The sequence below is a fragment of the Myiozetetes cayanensis genome, unplaced genomic scaffold (genome assembly GCF_022539395.1).
Source record: "Myiozetetes cayanensis isolate MyiCay16 unplaced genomic scaffold, myiCay2020 scf10, whole genome shotgun sequence".
NCBI lineage: Eukaryota > Metazoa > Chordata > Aves > Passeriformes > Tyrannidae > Myiozetetes > Myiozetetes cayanensis.
In genome coordinates, this window is record NW_026086605.1 from 4,411,729 (window position 1) to 4,431,561 (window position 19,833).

A 19,833-nucleotide genomic window follows, 5' to 3' on the forward strand; every position below is an offset into this window, starting at 1 on the left:
TTTTTACTGAGGAGCTGGGATTTTGCTTCTCCCTTTTCCTTGTGTTTAAGATTGTGGGGGAAACAGCTGGCTTCTCACCTTGGATACCTGCTGTTATCCTACATTCTGCTCCTCCCACCCTGCTGGATGGAGATTTGTCACTGTTTTCAAATAGTTCTCTGCAATAATTCTTCAGTTCAGAGTAGTTTTGAAGACTGATGTGTCTGAAGGCTTTGAAGTGGTAGATTGTAGTTGGTGTTTTTTGTGGTTTTTTTTTTCTTTTTCTCTCTGAATCTGCACTGTTGTCAAGGAAAGCTCATGGGAAACCCTTGCTCAGTTGGTTTCCTCTCTGCAGACACCACAGGATGAGCAGCTGGGAGGGCTCAGCCCTCACATCCATAGTGTGGAAGAGCTGGTTTAAGGACACTTTGCTCCCTTATACTGGAATGGATTACTGAGATGAACTTTGACCGCGTGTGGGAAATAATGTTTCCTTTTTAAACTATTAGTACAACTTATTTTGGAATTAGTTTTCATTACTAAACAGAAAAACCTAACACGTTACATTTTAATAAAAAAAATTTTTTTTTTCCCCTCCAGAATACAGGAAAAAAGTGTTCTTTTTCACATACACATAATATGTAGATCCTGTAAATTTTGAGGCGTGGTGAGAGCAGTGTCTGTTTTACAGGAGTTGAGAGGTCAGAAATGAATGTGCACATTGCACTGTTAAAGTTTGTATTCTTCCAGGAACCAAAGTAGAGATGAAGCTACTTCCTGGAGTAATTGATGTTGAAAGTCAAATTAATAGCCTTTCTTTTAGGAAGAATTTATATAATTTATTCTTTGATTAGAAAACTTTCTCTTACTTGTTCTAACATGAGCCTTAAGGAAAGACCAAACAAAGCCATGTGAATTCATAACTATCCTTCATTTTGGAGCAGATATCCCAAAACAGCTATTTGCCACATTCTGGTTTAGTACTTGCCAGATCTCGATTGTCCTAATTCTGTTTCTTTATGTTATTTGATGGAATGGACAAACAAAACGTGATCATTAAATGTGGCTTGTTAAGGTGAGTGCCTGTGAAATGTAACAGAAGATAAACCTCAAAGCCAAGGTTGTGTGTTTGAGCATCAATTAATTTCTAGTGTTGTTGTGAGAAGGGAATTTGTGTTTGGGTTCCCAAATATAGATTTTCAAATAAGTTATTCCTGATACTTTGAGAAGATTTTAGTTCTCGGTTGCAGGTTTTTTTGGTTGTATGTTTTTAACATGCAGCAATTACTTTCTCTGTGTAACTGCTTGGTAAAGAGATGCATCATTCAAGAGGAAGCAAATATTTGAATGTCTTTTGCAGCTTTAACAGAGAAACAGGCATTTCATTGGTCTCTTTCCTTAGCTGAGCATTGATGTGGATCCTGTAATATTTGTTAAGGGTGAGGCCTGGCCTTGGACACTCCCAGGGATGGGGCAGCCACAGCTTCTCTGGGCAACCTGTGCCAGGGCCTCCCCACCCTCCCAGGGAAGAATTCCTTCCCAATATCCCATCTAGCCCTGCCCTCTGGCAGTTTGAAGCTGTTCCCCCTTGTTGTGTCCCTCCATAACTTTGTCCCAAGTCCCTCTCCAGCTCTCTTGGAGCCCCTTTAGGCACTGGAAAGGGCTCCAAGGTCTCCCTGGAGCCTTCTCTTCTCTCCAGGATGAACAGTTCCAACTCCCTCATGTTTTTGGGTAGTTGATTAGAGATGACTTCACGTATTTAAGTGGCATTGTGTGTATTCATGGCAAGCCCCAGTGCCTCCAGCTGAATCAGTGAGAGCTGCACTGGAAATTTTGGCTCCCCAATGCACAGCTCCAGGCTGGATACCCGGACCAGCTCCATCCAAGTGCCAGCTGCCAGGGAGGAGGAGTCTGGTCGGACCTGCCTGGCCACACCAGGACCTGAGTGCAATGAGCAGGAGTGCAACCAGTTCTCCAAGGCAGATTTTGGCTGCTCTCTTGTCTGTGATCCCTGTAGCTCTTCCTGCTGGCAGCAGAGCTTCAGCCACGAGGAGCTTGTCTTTGCTACGTGGATTTTAATCAGCGTGATGTTCTGAGGCAGCACAGAAGATGGGGTGGGAGAAGAGATGCTGTGTTTGTATGTTTATGTTCTCCAGTTGGTCCAGTGCATCTGGTCAGAGTTGTGGTGTTTAGCAGGCTCTGGGACTGCAAAGTGTTGGTTTATTCCTATAAAACGGAGGGAATTCAGTTATTTAATAGCACTGGGGTCTGTGTGTGGGTTTCAGCCAGTGGAGTTAATGGTGGCAGAAATGTTTTGTCTTCTTTGCACCTGAGCCAGAAGCTGTGAGTGGTCATTTCAGCAGCAGTTTTTGTTGATATTCCTCCAAAGGCAATGGAAATGTGAGATGTGAGGCCAGTGCAGCTCCTGTAGGGAAGTGAACTGTGGTGGCTGTAGACCCCAGATCCAAGAAGATGTCACTAACCGTTCCTGGGTGAACGTGGGGGATGAGCTCCAGGTGGAGTGTGAAGGTGATGAATCACTTTACCTTTTGCTGCAGGAGAGCAGATTGAAAAATCCCGTGTGCTTGAGCCTTTAATTTGTACTTCTAGTCCCAGAGTGTGCATAATGAATTTATCAGCATGTGTTGACTTCACTGAACTTTCTTCCTGCCCCAGCTGTTACTGGATGCAATTTTTCTTCCACATTTGCTGTGTGATCTCTCCATCCTCACCCAGAGGTGGATGCTTTGCTCTACCAAACCCCTGTTTGCATCCGGGCTCAGTTTTCCAGGAGGGCTCCTTGCTTTTATGTTTTGATGTGTGAACCATAAATCACAAAGTATTCCTGTGTTCTGATGAGGTTTGAAAACTTGCAGTTGTGCAATTTCAATAGGTATTAAAATTGAACTAATCCAACAGCAGATTTTTGTAAAGTTAATCCTTTTGAGGTGGTTTTTGTATGTTGGTGAATTAGTAATTAAAATTAAGTGGATGGTAATTAAACACATAATGTAAACATTCTTGTCCACCAGTTTGATCATCATCACTGGGATTTTTACAGCTTCCAAGATGACTTGTTTTACCCAGGATATTAAACCTGTAGAAAATTGGAATTCAGGTGGGATGTGCAGGGGTGAAGCATCATCAGAAACCTCGGTGCTGGCGAGCTGGGATGTGACATGAATGAACTTTTTAATTGCTTTTTCCCTTTTTCCCTTCTAGGTTGGTACAGAGGTTACACACTGCGGAAGAAATCCAAGAAGGTGAGTGTTGCCAGAGCAGAGTGGACAGAGATGAATTCTCCTGGGCAGAGGTGAATTTGTGGCACTGGGTGTGTTGGTTTGTGGAGATCCTGTGTGCTGGTCACCACATGTCCACTGGGCCCTGATCACTGTGTTTCCAAGCTCTGGTCACTGCTGTGTGAATTCCCGAGCTCTGCTCCGTGTGAATTTTTCAGGGTTAAAAAGAAGGCCCTGGCACAGGTTGCCCAGAGAAGCTGTGGCTGCCCCATCCCTGGAAGTGTCCAAGGCCAGGTTGGACGGGGCTTGGAGCACCCTGGGACAGTGGAAGGTGTCCCTGCACATGGCAGGGGGTAGAATGAGTTGATCTTAGAGGTCCCTTCCAACTCAAACCATTCCAGGATTCTATTTTTTGCAGTTTCAAGGTATATCAGTCTCTACATGTGTTTTAATTGCACCATCTTGTTTTCTGCAGTAACTGATGGACCAAGTCTTTGGCTCAGTAAAAAGTCCACAGCTTTATGTTCTAGTTAGTCTATTTAGAGGCTGACACTTGTTAAATAATGTATTACTGGTGAAAGCCAACTGCATCTTGGAAAGGGATGTGGAGCTCTGCAATGGGATTTTTTTCAGCCCTTCTCTGGGAGAAGGGGAGGAATCTTCAGCAGTGTAATGTCAGGCTGCAGTTTCAAGCGGCCTTTCTGAAAAATAAAAAGAAAGCGAACCACACAAATACTGGTTGTAACATTGTGTTTTATTTTTTTGAGTAGTAATTAACCAGATTTAAACATCTTCTGGTTTTGCCTCTCTTTTCACTAAAACACCAAAAAAGTCATGTTTGCCTCCAGAGGTGTGTTTTTGGTTGCTCTCTATATCTAAAAGTACAGAGCTGAGTTGTGTGGTTTGTCCCACCCAGTTCCTTACCAGACCTGGTTTTCTGTTCTATTTTGATATTTTCTTTTATATTTTTTGGGAATACATTGAATATCCTACAAACTGTGCTTTACAAATGTGCCTTGCGCAGCCTAAGAAGAAATTACCCATTTTTCTTGGTTTAAAGTCCACGTGTTGCTGCACTTCTCTGACTGCCATTAAATGCAGTGATTTTTTATTTATTCTTTTTTAACTGTGATGAAAAAAAAACACCTCCCTTTGTCTGTCCCCCCTGAGTGGCTTTCTAAGAATTCCTATTTTTTGCATTCCCATGGGATAAGAAAACTCAACTTCTATCTTGAAGGGTGAGGTGGAGGAACTTGCTTTCCCAGCTTGACTTGAATTATTTTTTAATATGAGCTTACGTTATTTTGAAAACACAGTTGTGTTTCTGGAATCTTGATTAGTTTAGAATGTTTTTTTCAGAAAATCTGTACTGTTGTTTTGTAGTATTGGTTGTTGGATTGGTTTTTGGCTTGTAGTAGTAGCAATAGGCTGGTGGTAGGAGATGATTTGGGACCAGAAACATCATCTTGTAGCAGAGTAAGAAACCTTGGTAAGATGTGAGGGAAAGCAAGGAGTGGAGGTGGATTCTAGGCAAACAGTCCTTTTTGGAGTAGATTATGCAAAATCATCTCTTTCACGCTGTGAAAAGGAAATCTGTGTTAATTTTCACCTGAATATAATGATCCAGGCACCTGGAGAATTGTGGCAAACTGTGCCTCTGATAGGGGAGGAGAAACCCCTCTGTGGGCCCCTTGTGACAGGGTGTCCCTGCTGTTGCCTTCAGTATTGTGAAATTTAATTTAAAAACACTTGATCTGTATTTGCTAAGATTGCTGTAGCACCTTCTTGAGAGGACGTGCAACACAAAATTTAAATGTGTGTTAAAAAAACAATCGCAGACACAACTACTGGGATGTTTCGGAGGATGTGAATGGCTCGGCAGACCCAGCAGTGTCTTGGCATATTTTTAGGTAATAAACACAAGATGTTGTGTGCAACTGGTTATTTAACACATTTTTATTTTGTTTGTTTCCTCTCCCTCCCTCTCCCAGGGCATATTTCCTGCCTCCTACATCCATCTGAAGGAAGCAATCGTTGAAGGCAAAGGGTGAGTTTGATTTGAAAATAACAAAAATCCGTTTTTCCTATTTGTGTGGGTATAATTTTGGTGTACTGACAAGTGACTTTAGACCTGTTTCTGGTTAGTCAAGGAGCTGCTGCTGAAAATGTGTGCGTTTTGGTGTTTAAAATGTTTTAAATTATTAACTCACCTCATGTGGAGGGTGGTGTCACATCAGCAGAGCTGGCCAGGGCTGCCTTGAGCTAAAGCATAACCTTCTCTCTATTCATGGAATTAATAATTTATCATTTCTCTTTATAACTTTTATTACTGTCTAGACTAATAATTACCTAGATTAACTTGCTCCATTCCCTGCCTTCTGCTTTAGTCCAGTGTCAGTTTTCCCATCTTTTTTTATCTTACAGTCCTCGAGTCTTATGGCTTCTATCTGGTGTATTAAAGAGGCCTTTGATATGAGACACCTTCCTTTTATGCACGTGAAATTTAAGTAATTTATTAATTCTTCTTCAGTTAATCTTGTAGACTGGTCTCCTTGCTGAAAATAATTATCCAGGAGTTGTTTTTTGCCTTACTGAGAGGTTATTTTGTGTCTTCTTCCTATCCCTGGTGTGTTCAACAGTGTTTGAGCAGCATTTATTATTTAACAGCTGTTCAGATCCTTATATATCCAATCAGCTTTGCTAGACATGCATGTAAAAGTTTCTAACATTGATATCAAAGTTCAGTTAAAAAACAGGAAAAAAACCCCAACCAAATCCAAGAGGGGAAAAAAAAAATGGAATGAAAGTATTAAATAATTACCTAGGTATGAAATGGAGTGAAACAGGATTAAAATATTTTATTCCTTTGTGCCTAACTTATTTTTACACACTGTTAAATATGTAAATGATCAAACTTCTAATCATGAGATTGCAGCATAATGACATCTTTCTCCCTGATTACAAAACTGCCTTCAAGTACCCTACTTTGGAAATATTAAAAGGTCTAGTTGGTGTTTCTTACTTTCCTGGGACACAATTTTAAAACAAGTCCTGCAGAAACTTTTGTGGTATGAACTTGAATGCCTGAGTTTTCATTGCAAGATAATTTGAGGAAAAAAAACCCATTACAGATTATTGTTGTTGCACTGCAGGTTGTGTGTGTGTGGGTTTTATCTGGCTTGCTTCTGGTAAAATCAGTGTGTCAGTAGTAAATAATCTGGTGAGGTGTGTATTGATATCCTTGTGAATTTGGAAAGCAGGAGGTTCACAAGGACATGAAGTGATAGGACCAAGGGGAAATGACCTTAAGCTGAAGAAAGGAAGGTTTGGATTAGGTATTGAGGAGAAATTGTTCCCTGGGAGGGTGGGCAGGCCCTGGCACAGGTTGCCCAGAGAAGCTGTGGCTGCCCCATCCCTGGAAGTGTCCAAGGCCAGGTTGGACGGAACTTGGAGCACCCTGGGACTGGTGGAAGGTGTCCCTGCCCATGGGAGGGAGTGGAACTGGAAGACCTTCAAGGTCCCTTCCAGCCCAGACCATTGTGTGATTCCACAGCCTCTGCCCATCCAAGTACCTGTTGTGTTGTGTGCCTGTACTGGTGTTTACCACTTCAGTATCTCATAACATCACCTTTTTTGCTTATGAATTTGTAGTAAATGATGTTATTTTCAACGTTGTGTTATTGTCTTTGGAAATGAACAGTTCCCTCTTAGGAAGGATTCTAGATAAAGTGATTTAGATTGGATATTAGGATAAAAATTTTCACAGGAAGGGTTGTCCAGCACAGGCTACCCAGGGCAGTGGGAGAGTCACCATCCCTGGAAGTGTTTGAAACATGTGTGGGTGTAGCAGTTGAGGACATGGGTTAGTGGTGAACTGATGGTGGTGCTACTGGTCATGCTTGATATTAAAAGTCTTTCAGACTTTAATTTTCTGTGATTCTATGTTCTCACTCAAAGCTACTACTTGATTCAGCTTTTTTTCCCTTCCTTCTTCTCAGCCAACACGAAACAGTGATCCCCAACGAGCTCCCCTTGATTCAGGAGGTCACCACCACGCTCCGGGAATGGTCCATAATATGGAGGCAATTATATGTTGTAAGTTACAACTTGGGAAAACATTTACACTGGTGATGGTTGATGGACAGAGTAGTGCTGGGAAGGGAGGAGAAGGAAGGAACTATTAATGATGGAGTATTAATGGAATTCCCCTTCTCTTACTATTTCCAGTGACTACTTGTAGTACTGAAAAGCTCTTCAACATCTTCTCTGTTAAAGCAAAAATCTCTGTAGTGATTCTCTGGGCATGTTTTCTCAAATCCCATATATTGCTTGTGCAGAATCAGTTTTTTAGATTGTTACCTTGATCTGGGGATAATTTGTTAAGCAATTATGACCAGTTTTGCATCGGGGTTCTGTTATACAGAATGCGCTGGATTTTTAAGATGTGGACAGATTTGGAATAATCTAATATATAATTACTAATTAAGAAAATGCATTTCAGGACAGTTCTTAAGGCTGTCTGTGTTATGAGGTAAATGAATATTTCATGTTGAACTTGCAGGTGTAAACTTAAACATTTGTAAAATCGTCACTGTAGGCCTTTTTCCTCTCAGTATTTTTGTACTTGAAGTTAATTGTTCCCAATTAATTCCCACTATAAGTTACATACCTGATTATTTTCATGTTGCTGAGGTTCCAAGCACATAAGAACATATTCTTAGAAATTTATAGTAATAAGCATTGATAGTCTCTCAGATGGGAAGACAGGAAAACACACATGAAAGTGCAAATAAGTAAGGTCAAGAGTTTAAACTGACACCTAAGAGTGCAATTCAGATGCAAAGCAACACCTGCTGTGAGATTTAAGGTGCCCTGGCTCAGGCTTCTCGTGCTCTCATTGTGCAAGGTCACTGTAACTAAAGATAATGGGAACATGAAAGTCTTTTATTTAAAGTGAGATTTAATTCAGAGTCTGTTTCCTATAAATGTGTTTGAAATCTTCTATCATAAAAGTGCAAGCTGGGTAATGAAGGCACCAACTGGAAATGAAGATGTTTGTGTTGACTAATGTGGTTTTTAATCACACCCATGAAAATAAAGATTAGAAATACAGTGTAATGGAAATGATGCAGTGTTGCAGAATAAAGGATGAAGGATAATATCTTACATGAGGAGAAGCAGATTGGATATTAAAGAGAGAGCTTGAACATGATGTTATATTAGAGAGGTTGTGCTGAGGAGCAAGGAAGAAGCAGGGAGGTGGAAATACCAGGAGGAACAGAGTCTCAGGAGGGCACTGAGAACAGCCTTGCCCTTGGTTCCATTGCTATAGAATCATGGAATGGTTTGGATTGGAAAGGACCTTAAAGATCCTGTCATTCCACCTCCCTGCCATGGGCAGGGACACCTTCCACTAGCCCAGGTTGCTCCAAGCCCTGTCCAACCATTGTTAGGAGTTTTCTTCCCATGACGTGCGTGCTTTTTTTAGTAGTAAATGTTCTCCTTGCTGTTAATTTTTAACATCTCATTTGTCAGCCATTTATTTCCATGAGCACACATGACAGCTACACCTTTGGGACTGAGTCCAGAGGAGGTCATGAAGTTGATTAGAGGGTTGAAACATCCCTCCTACAAGGAAAATCTGAGAGAATTGGGAGCCTGGGGAAGAGAAGGCTTTGGAGTGAAATGATTGTGGCCTTCCAGGACCTGAAGGGAGCCCATAAGAAAGATGGGGGAGACTATTTACAAGGGCCTGGAGTGACAGGACAAGGGAGAATGACTTCAAACTGACAGAGGGAATTGGTTTACATTGGATTTTAAGAAAAAATTCAAGGCAAGCGCTGGCACAGGTTGCCAGGAGCAACCTTGGAGCATCCTGGGCTAGTGGAAGGTGTCCCAGCCCATGGCAGGGAGTGGAACTGGATGGACTTTAAAGTCACTTCCAACCCAAACCATTCTAGGAGTGTGATCCATCCTAAACATTACTTGAGTGCTTTGCTATTAGTTTCAGATTCAGGGGGTGCCAGTGGCCTCAATTCAGCAGCAGAAAGGGTTCCAGTCCCTGTTACAGTTTACTCTGTAAATGAGTTTGTTTATAGTTTGTATCTCAGGGATATCTGTTGGATTAGTTGCATGTGGTCACCTGCCAGAAGGAGCACTGGTGCAGTGGGATTGCTTTATCAGGGGAGAGTTGTTTTCCTGGAGGTAGCCAGTTTCAAACTGGGTAATCTGCAGACTACACAGATTATTCTGTGTTGTCCACATCTTGCATATCAAAAACCATTAAATGGGCACATTTATGCCTTTATTCAGTTTGTAATTCAAGTTTAAATATTGAATGGATACTCATTTTTCATTTCCACAAAGCAGAGGACGTGGCATGTTTTCCCTCTCACCAGTTTAAGGTTGCCTGCAGCGCTGAAAATCAGGAACCACTTTCCCATTTGGATTTGTCTGTATTTAGCTCCCAGCCATATGTGCCTGTTGTGTCTTTCTCTGCTACATTAAAGAGCTTTTAATAATGGGTATTTTCTCTCTGTGGAGGTTCTCCCACTATAATCAAGGCAGCTTTTGGATAATCTGAACAGACTGAAGTCTTCAAGTTTCACAGTTAGATATCCTTTTTCCCAGAGTCTTGGAATCATTATGTTCTTTTTCTGCATCTTCTGCAGTTTTTCTTTGTCTCTTACATATAGTAGGAAATTTCATTGTAATTATTTAATTATTCTTAGCTTAGCTGAGTGTTTCCAAGTGAAGTTTGTATATGCTGCTGGCACTATTTAATATCCACAGTTCCAGGCTTTAAAAATAATTTAGGTATTTAACTTCCTATGAGGTTTAATGCTTTGCTGGTTTTTCACTGCCCTTTAGCTCTTACCTGTGGACTTGCAAGATACTGATGTACTTGGCTTTGCACCCTGAGGGATTTTAAAGTGTTGTTCTGGAGGTTGAACTGGGGAGGGGAAGGATTCTCCAGCCTGTTGCAGGTGGACTTTCGGAGAACTTGAGCCTCTTGCTGTTAAAATGCCCCATTTTTAGTTTTGCTCAGGACAGAAAGTCATTGAATAAAGTTATGTGTGATTATTCCCCTTGAATGCCTGAATACAGCATGATCCAGGTTTTAAAGTGTCATAAACACAAACTTTTACACCTATTTAGAACCCTAAAGCTGAATGTCACACCTCTGTATTCAGTGTTCTGTGCTATAGAAAAATTAAGCTCCTATTTTAGGGCTGTTGTAGACTTTTACCCTTTAAATTCGTGTTTTATAATTGCAGGTAATTCTGTGTATTTAAAAGGATACTTCAGAACTAACTCCTGCCCCTTCTTCTCCCTCCAAACAGCAGGACAACAGGGAGATGTTCCGCAGCGTGAGGCACATGATCTACGACCTCATTGAGTGGAGATCCCAGATCCTGTCTGGGACCCTGCCCCAAGATGAGCTCAAGGAACTGAAAAAGAAAGTGACTGCCAAAATTGATTATGGCAACAGGTTTGTGAACAGTGTTTTCCCAGTTTTTGTGCTTTCGTTCCTGTATTTAGGGAGATGTGATAGTTTTATATATTAACGTCTCTGTTGAAACAACATAAAGATGCTGCATCAACTCCAGTCTTTATAATATGTCAAAGTGGAATCCACATATCTCCCTCATGGTCATATCATCAATTTGATGCTGGTATGAATTTGTGAGTTTTAAGGGCAATTCAAAAATGCAAGTTTTGCTTCCATTCAAAATATAATTTAAGCTCCACTTGCTTCTGCAGCACAAACAGTTGTCACCCTCTCAGCACCACCAGCTGCGTGTGCCCTGGAGTCACTCAGCTTAATGTGATGGTGAAGGATTTGGCTCAGAAGCACCATTTAGCTCAGTGTTCCTCTATTTCCATAGTGTCCAGCTGGTAGCAGAAGACTAACAGACAGATTTCATAAAAGGAAGTATCTATTTAGCAGAAGAGAATTGAAGTTGGGAAGAAAATGTTGACTGAGACCTGTAGTTTGCATATGTTAGATATTTTAATAATGTATTCTCTCTGCAAACAGTCTGGATTTAAGCATATTTTTTTTTAAATAAAAGTTTTAGGATACAATTTGTCTGTACAGTTATAACTTTGCATTTTGATCAAATATGAGAAATCTCGTGTTGCACTTGAGTCAGGACATTATTTGAAGCAGTGAATTGAACACTGAGAGAGAGTATTGTAGTGCTCCCTTCCAATCCTACCCATTCTGTGGGATCCTGTAGTCCTGCATGCCTGGGGACTGGAAAAGTTTTCACCAAACCAGTCTTTAAATCCTTTGTGATGCAAATACCTCATCAGATTTTATCTATTTGTGTTAAATTCCTTAAGAACTGCCGAATTTGCAGTATTTGTTTGTGTACTTTATCAGCAAAAGCTGGGATTTAAAAAAAAAGAAAGAAATTAAAGAAATAGTGACTGCGTTCAGTCAGTAATTATCATTTATAATCCAAGATATGGGTGGCTGTACCTCTGTACACAATTAACCAGATGTTGTTGGTATTATTTGTTTGGCTACTGTATTTTACCATCTGTCCAAGGAGTTGGTAAAAGTTACTTTGAATAACCTCCAGATGCTCAGCCTTCAAACACAGTGGAACATCTTGTGCTGTGCTTTGTATTCATAGTGTTCTGATGGACTAATTAAGTGATCAGAACGTTCTCTGGGGGGTGCAGGAGGGAGGTGAATTCCAACTTCTGAGTAAAATACTCACAACTGAAAGATAACATATGTTTCTAATAGTCCCACATTTACTGTGTCTAAAAGAGGCATGAGTGGTGATTTCAGTGTCCAGACAGAGTGAATTCATTATGTGTTTTCATAAATAACAAATGATTTTTAAGGTCTCTTCCAACCCAACCCGTTCTAAGTGTTTTCTGTTCTAGTCATAACCCAAACTTTTCCTGATTTGTGAAATGCTGATTTGTAAATAAGGTTTTGTTTCTATAAATACAGCCAAAAGTTTTTGTTACAGCGTGTTGTCAGAATAACTGAGGAAGTAGAAATGGCCTTAGGAATCTGTATTTTTAATATCTTTCTGAAATTGGGTCAGGTAATTTTGTTGTGAAAACGGGTTTTGTTTTGTTTTTTTGTTCAGTTGCAAAAATCTGTAACTGGGACGCTTAGGAAAAAAAATACCCAGATTTTTTTCCAAGTATCATTTGCAAGTTAAAGGATGAAACAAAGGAATTGAATCAAAGTGTTTGCTTTGATTTATTTGACAGTGTGTGCAAACGTTCTGTCCCATTGGTGTGTAGGCTGGGTGATGAGCCTTCCCCTGAATTCCCGAGGTACCATTTCCTCTGCTCCAGGCGGTTCCTCCTGTGGAAGGGCCCTGCAGGACTGGCTCAGTGGGTGTATCCTCTGCTGTGGCTGCTGGCCAGGGAACAGGAGTAGGGAGGAGCAAGATTATTTTGCCTGCTCTTCTGTTTAGTTTCAATGATGAAACCGTTTTCTCACTAAAAAAAAAATTCATCTGGGAGTTTGATGTTCCAGGGATGTCTGAGTTTTATGATGGCTGTGACCAGTACAGAGTAGAGCTTGGGAGGTGTTGCTTGAAAATCTGCTGCCTTCACTCTGCAACTGGAGTGATGTTTCTCTCCCCTTGAATTAATGCAGTGCAATTAATTGGAGGGGTTTGTGTGTTGACCCTGCTCAAGGCTTGAACACCTCCAGGTCTCTCTCTGCGCAGGGAGAGGTGAAGAGGGATCCTACAAGTCCATGAAACACTTCTTTGTCTGCCACAGCTCCTGTTCTTTGAGTGCTTTCAGGTTCTATCCAAAGGGGATTTACTTCCAGATAAACTGTGAACCTCTGAGTGAATTATCAGACACAGCAAATTTGATTTAAGCTCGTTGATCAAACATATTTCAAACCCACAGTTACAGCAGCTCCATTGTGGGAGCTGAGTGCAGGGTTAGAAAGAGAAAATAGGGACCAAGTGGATTGGGGTGGAGGTGAGGAGGGTCAGTCTTAGGGAGAGGACCTGATTTGTTTAATCCTTGGTTCTGCTGGCAGCGCTGAACTAACCTGGAAAAATGTGAAAGGTCTGTCCTGAGACTGGATTTGATTATGGCAGAAACCTTCCTCTCTGCAGAAGGTAATTGTGGATGTTAACACCCCGCTGACACAAATCTGGCTTCTCCTTTAAATAAAGGGAAACAATTCCTGCCTGCTTGGATCTCCTAGGGTTTGGGAAAAACAGGAATTCGCTGCTTTGGAGGACAAGGTGGAGTGGGATGGGATGAAAGGAACTGCCTGTGGTGGGACTGTAGTGGTTGGTTGTTCAGTGGTGAATCAGAGGAGGAGACAAAATCTCTTGCAAATTTAGTTGTTCAAGAAACGACTTCCCCAGCTGTTCTGCTGTTTCATTTACATCAGTTCTCTCTGTGCTGTGGGAATAAGTGACTTCCAGCCAGGAATGCTTATCTCCAGTGTTGGTGACATGTTAAATTACATTATCATGTATCAGATAATGTGTTTTTTCTCTCATATGTCAGGTGTGCAAGTTAAACACTTGGCTGGTGATTTTTAAGCCTTTCTTTTGAGCGCTGTTAATTCACAAGCATATTTTCTTGTTTGTTTAGAATTCTTGATTTAGATCTGGTGGTTAGAGATGAAGATGGCAACATTTTGGACCCAGAGCAGACCAGCACCATCAGCCTTTTCAGAGCACATGAAATAGCTTCCAAGCAAGTTGAAGAGAGGCTGCAGGAGGAAAAAGTAAGATATATTGAGCACTGTGGCTTTTCCCTTTCAACATAAGACTGTAAACTAATTGGATAACTGTTGTTTTTAGCATTGAGCAATGAAGAATTTGATATTTTTGTGAAGAGTTATCAGGCTTAAACATTTTTGGAGAACTTGTCTGCCTTAAGCTGTCTTTTTTATCTGTCCTTTAAAGGATTTATGGTCGAGATCTGTAAGTTTGTGGGAAGTAGAAATTGTGCTGTTTCCTTTCCTGTCTGTCTTGGTGCTCTGTACCTGTCAGACAAACAACAGGCAAAGCAAGGAACAAACTTCCTGGGTTTTGTCAGGTATATTTAAGGCTCCATTTTCTCCTCCATATGTTTAACTCTCTTTTTAATAACTGAAGACATCTCTCTTCCCTCCTTTTTTTCTTTTACTTTCCTTATGGTATGGCACTTAAAGGCAGATCCAGAAAACACTGTCATAAATCCTGATATAAACAAAGATCATGGGAGCAGACACTCAACAAAAAACCCCTTCTTCTCTCCTAAAGGTTTTAGGAAAGTTTTATAGCAATCTATCTCTTATCTCAATATCTCTTAGGTTGAGTTAAACTTTTTATTTTCTTCTGTTCTTGAATTGCAGTCTCAGAAACAGAATATCGATATCAACAGACAAGCCAAGTTTGCTGCCACCCCTTCCTTTGCTTTATTTGTAAATTTAAAAAATGTGGTCTGTAAAATAGGAGAAGATGCTGAAGTCCTCATGTCTCTGTATGATCCACTGGAATCAAAATTTATCAGGTTAGTGGATGCCTCAGTAAGCTGTGCTTACTCAGTTCCAGTGGTGAGGTAGTTTTGGGGCTCATGAAAGTCAAATTTCTGTGAAAGGCATAGGCAAGTCCCTGGGTACATCTCAGTTCCAGGGTTGTGCTGTTCCTCATCAGGCTGTCCTGTGGTTCCCCAGGAGCAGATCTCGTGTGAGAGGTGAACACACTGGCAAGGTGTGAGCCCTCCCTTTGCTGCAGAAAGCCTCACTCTGTTGCTGAGGAGTTGTTTTCTTCATAAAAGTAATACCCACTAAGGGAAATGCCAGCTCTCCACCACGCATTCACTTGTTCAGGGATAAGCAGGTGGGGTTTAAAAGAGTCTTCTGTAAATTCTGGTATTGAATTTATCTGCTTATGTTAAAGGCCATGCAGTGATAGGACAGGGGGAATGGCTTTAGGCTGAAGGAGGGCAGGCTTAGATGGGATATTGGGAAGAAACTGTTCCCTGTGAGGGTGGGCAGACCCTGGCACAGGGTGCCCAGAGAAGCTGCGGCTGCCCCATCCCTGAAAGTGTCCAAGGCCAGGTTGGATGGGGCTCAAAATGCTGGTTTGTTTTTCCAGTGAGAACTACTTGGTGCGCTGGTCGAGCTGTGGGCTGCCCAAGGACATCGACAGGCTGCACAACCTGCGCGCCGTGTTCACCGTGAGTGCCGCCCGGCCCTGAGGGCGCCGCTCGGGGGTAATGGCGGGATCCGGTGATCTGTGTGGGGTTACCTCACAGATCACACCTGTGTGGTGTGGCTTCCCGCAAAAAGGCTGGAAAGGGACTTTGGGCAAAGGCAGGGAGCGCCAGGGCAAGGGGAAATGGCTTCCCGGTGCCTGAGGGCAGGGTTAGATGGGATACTGGGAAGGGATTCTTGGCTGTGAGGGTGGGGCAGGCCCTGGCACAGGTTGCCCAGAGAAGCTGTGGCTGCCCCATCCCTGGAAGTGTCCAAGGCTGGATTGGATGGGGCTTGGAGCAACCTGGGTTGGTGGAAGTTTCACCCCAGGATGAACTTTAAGGCCCTTTCAACCCAAACCAGTCAGGGATTCTGTGCTGGCAAAGGCTCACGTGAGGCATTTCCCATAAGTGATCGACTAAACATTCTCAACACCAGGCTAAAACCAACACTGCTCTTTGAATTTTTAACTTCATAGAAATAGGTTGGCCTCCAAAGCAATTAATTTACAGAGAACTCAAGATAAGATGTTTATATAATATAAAACCACTTTGCCCTGGTGCCAGAGGCTTGCACAGCGAAGGCAAATTCTGAGCAGCAAACCTTCTGCCTACAGAAATGGAACTTGAAATCCAATTATTATGAAGTAACCTGGTGAAACTACTCTTCCTAGGACCTGGGCAGCAAAGACCTGAAGAGAGAGAAAATCAGTTTTGTGTGTCAGATTGTAAGAGTTGGCAGAATGGAGCTGAGGGACAACAACACCAGGAAACTCACGTCGGGACTGCGGAGACCTTTTGGGGTGGCAGGTAACTGTGCTGGATCTGTCCACGTCATTCCTTGCCCAGAAATTGGCTGTGTGAAACTCCTGTGGAGGTTGTATAAACTCAGAGTTGTTCCAAATGCAATCAGACTGATGTATCAGAGGAATTACTGCAGCTTCCAGGACTCGTGTTGGAGGTGCCAAAGGTTATTTGCAACCGTGTTGTTATTCCATAGGGAAATTCTGAGATTACATGGTTAATATAATTAACTCTTCTGGGTCACTGTTGCTTATAGTACCCCGGGGTATTCCCTTGGCACCCCTCTTCCCACTTTGATCCCTTAATTCAGTACCCTTTGTTTTTCTTTGCAGTGATGGACGTTACTGACATAATTAACGGGAAGGTTGATGATGAGGACAAGCAGCATTTCATCCCATTCCAACCGTAAGTAGGAAAGAGTTTAAAGAATAGCAGAAGGGAAAATATTAAGAATGTAACTTTGATTTTTTTTTTTTTAAATAGTTGATATTTTGAAGTTAATTTATTTAGTGAGGTATTTTATCTTGAGTAGTACTTGCTAATATATCTTCTTGATAATTTCCTATTAGTCATAACAGTGATAGTCCCAGAAACTTTTGGGGTTTTTTGAGTTTAAAACCTGCTTTCCCAGTTTTGCAGCATGGTTTTGTTTTTATTTAAAGATGTCAGGGTGATAATGTGTAAGAGGTGAAACACTTAACATAAGTTCATTCTGAGTTTGCCTCTGCCTGAGATGGACAAAGACCAGCAGTGTTACCAACATCCATTGCAGGTGACTTCTGTGGATTTAGCAAATGACAAATTTAGCAAATTTCCTTGGTAGGAAAAGAGTTTCACAGCCACAGTAATGAGAATCGAAGCAAAAACTGGGGATTTGAAGGATGGCTTGATAAACCTGCAATGTCGTCTCATAATTCAACTTTATCATGCAAGACTTTTACCAGAAACCTTACATATTTTGGTGGTTGGTGAGGGAGAGGTTGTGTCTGCTGGACACAACTGCTCACAGAATCAGGCAGACCAATGTCTACATTGACTTGGTCTAAATTCTAGTTATCTAAAACCACAGAGCTTCCCACACTGACTCTGAGCTTGTTGACATGGAATTTATAGATATGTGCAGAGAAAGTGCTTTTAGAAGCAAAAGCTTATTAACAAATGAGAATGTGTGGGAAATATTCTGTTCCATCCATAGATCATAGGGGATTTTATTGTTCAGTGAAGCAAGGAAAGGTAGAAGGATAAAGCAAATAAAAGTGCATAAAATATGGGTGTTTAGTTTTCCCATTGTGGGAAATGCTGGAGTGCCATCTGTTCCAAAAGGCAAAACATAGTTATGGGACCCAAACTCCTTGATTAATACACTAATGGTATTCAGAGGGGGTTTAATAATATTAAAAAGAAAGGAAGCTTGAAATAATGTTATCTCAAATCAACTTTATTTTGAAAAATGGGCCTATTTCAGGTAGCCCTTGTGGTTTGAAGGTGTAGGGCTGGTGAGAGGACTGCAAGATGTGCAGGTGCTGCAGAAGGTGTTAATGAGAAAATCAAAGTACAATTCCATTTTGCAAGGAAACCATAGGTTTTTAGGGAAGAGTAGCATATGGTTATTGCAAGGTAAACAACAGCAAGCTTATTTTTTAGTGAGTGTGGAAGTAAGCAATGAAAATGAACATTTGTGTCTCGAAGTGGATGCTAATGGAACATCTAGTTTTCTGCTCCATTAACACTGATTTATGTTTTTCCTGTGTAGACAAATCAGATTTTTGGAAAAGATGTACAATGTGATTTTTTTTTTTTGGTTCCTTTCCCCCTGTAATAAATTAAAACATCCTTCTGAAAAAGTATGTTCCAAAGAACACAAGTAACATGGAATCGCACTCTGAGCGCTGGTGTCGTTATTTCCAACTTAAACTTCTGCTGTTCACATGAGCCACATTTTTCTCCTCATTCCATGCTTTGTTTCTGTTGTACCACACACGATTCTGTTTTCATATCTTTGTTTGTTTGTATTCATTCACTGGCCACCGACACAATAGCTGTCAAAAGCACTTGGCGAGATTACCTCAATGCCACTTCACGCTGCTGTTTATTTACAGTTCCCATCTTTCCCTTTATTCCCCCGAGTTTAACAGAATGTTTGGGTTATCTGCTTTTCTCCTCCTTTTTCCTGTGAGATTTGTGGCAGCTTTTCCTTCAGACACCCTGCACTGCTGCTTTACCCGTGGGATGACAGAGGTGACCCTGGAGGTGTTGCAGGGCCAGCCTGCTGTGTAAATGTATTTATATTAAAGGGAGAACTGCCTGTGTGGGTTTTCACTGCTCAACTGGGGGTTCTGAGGGGGGAGGCCTTCCTCTGCTCCCAGAGGGGGGCAGTGGGTCTGTGCATGTCCCCGAGGGGAGCAGTAACATGGCAGGTGTGCTGTACTCTCTGGTAGACCAGCGTTCTTCTGATTAATGATCTTCCTCTGTCTTTCTTGTCACCTTTCCTGTCCTCTGTCTTGCGTTGACTAATAAACACTCTCTGTCACGACTACGATACGATCTTCTGTGTTCCCTTGTCACTGTGACTCCTGGTTCTCTGTGCCCCTTTGTTTCCTGGTGTTGGTCGTCATGTGCATCCTCCAGGCTAGCGTTGGATGACGCCATTCGACACAAGCAGCTGAACATATCATCCCGTTTTTCACCCAGGGTGGCGGGGGAGAATGATTTCCTTCAGACTGTTATAAACAAAGTGATTGCTGCTAAAGAAGTCAACCACAAGGGTCAGGGTAGGTGCCTTTCTTTTATCTACACCGCTGTGCCCTAAAAGTGCTCGGCTCCTGATTTGCAGCGCAATGATGATTTGAATTTTACTTGTTTGCTGCACTTTTGTAACAGAAAAGGTGTTGGCATGGCTTGTTCCTCTCTTCCCACCTTCCTGATATCCCCCCCTGCCCCACATCTTTTCCCTCTGCCCCGTGTGGACTCTACAAGTTGTATCATTATTTATCTCTTGGATGTCTTTATATTTCTGGAGCTACTGGAGAGGGTTCAGGGGAGGCCACAGAGATGATGAGGGGTCTGGAGCATCTCTCTTATGAGGAGAGACTGTGGGAGCCAGGCTTGCTTAGTCTGGAAAAGAGAAGTCTGAGAGGCAATCTCGTCAGTCCATAGAAATACCTTCAAGAGGTGTCAGAGGATGAGGAGCAATGGCCATAAACAAAGACACAAGAAGTCCCACCTTAACACGAGGAACAACTTCTTCCATTGGGGGTGGCAAAGCACTGGAACAGCTGCCCAGGGAGGCTGTGGAGTCTTCCTCTCTGGGAACATTCCAAACCCACCTGGATGTGCTCCTGTGTCACCTGCTGCAGATGATCCTGCCTTGTCAGTGGTTTGGACTGAATGATCTGCAGAGGTCCCTTCCAACCCCAGCAAATCTCTGATTCCATACTGGAAATTATGACTCAGAAGTCGGCTGTTGTGCCCTTGAGCTGTGGATTTTGGCCTCCTCATGTCGAAGGAAGGGATTTTTTTCTCTTCCTTCTCTTCCATTGCCCTATTTTTCCTCTCTGCAGCTGCACTTGCACCATTTGGCTCCCTCCCAGGCCGAGCAGGGCACTGTTCCTGAGCT

At 42.1% G+C, this 19,833-nt stretch overlaps 1 protein-coding gene across 2 annotated transcripts in view; it reads left to right on the forward strand.

Moving 5' to 3' along the window:
- Positions 1-19,833, forward strand: part of DOCK1 (dedicator of cytokinesis 1) — a 263,338-nt gene that overhangs the window by 22,622 nt on the left and 220,883 nt on the right. Inside the window, exons 3-12 of one of the 2 annotated variants that reach the window (XM_050305334.1) lie at positions 3,202-3,242; positions 5,210-5,265; positions 7,217-7,313; positions 10,562-10,710; positions 13,824-13,959; positions 14,572-14,729; positions 15,317-15,398; positions 16,088-16,223; positions 16,550-16,622; positions 18,846-18,988. In XM_050305334.1, coding sequence (XP_050161291.1) covers positions 3,202-3,242; positions 5,210-5,265; positions 7,217-7,313; positions 10,562-10,710; positions 13,824-13,959; positions 14,572-14,729; positions 15,317-15,398; positions 16,088-16,223; positions 16,550-16,622; positions 18,846-18,988 — 1,071 coding nt within the window. The remainder of the gene's footprint in view (positions 1-3,201; positions 3,243-5,209; positions 5,266-7,216; positions 7,314-10,561; positions 10,711-13,823; positions 13,960-14,571; positions 14,730-15,316; positions 15,399-16,087; positions 16,224-16,549; positions 16,623-18,845; positions 18,989-19,833) is intronic. The other variant, XM_050305335.1, reaches the window with a different exon arrangement.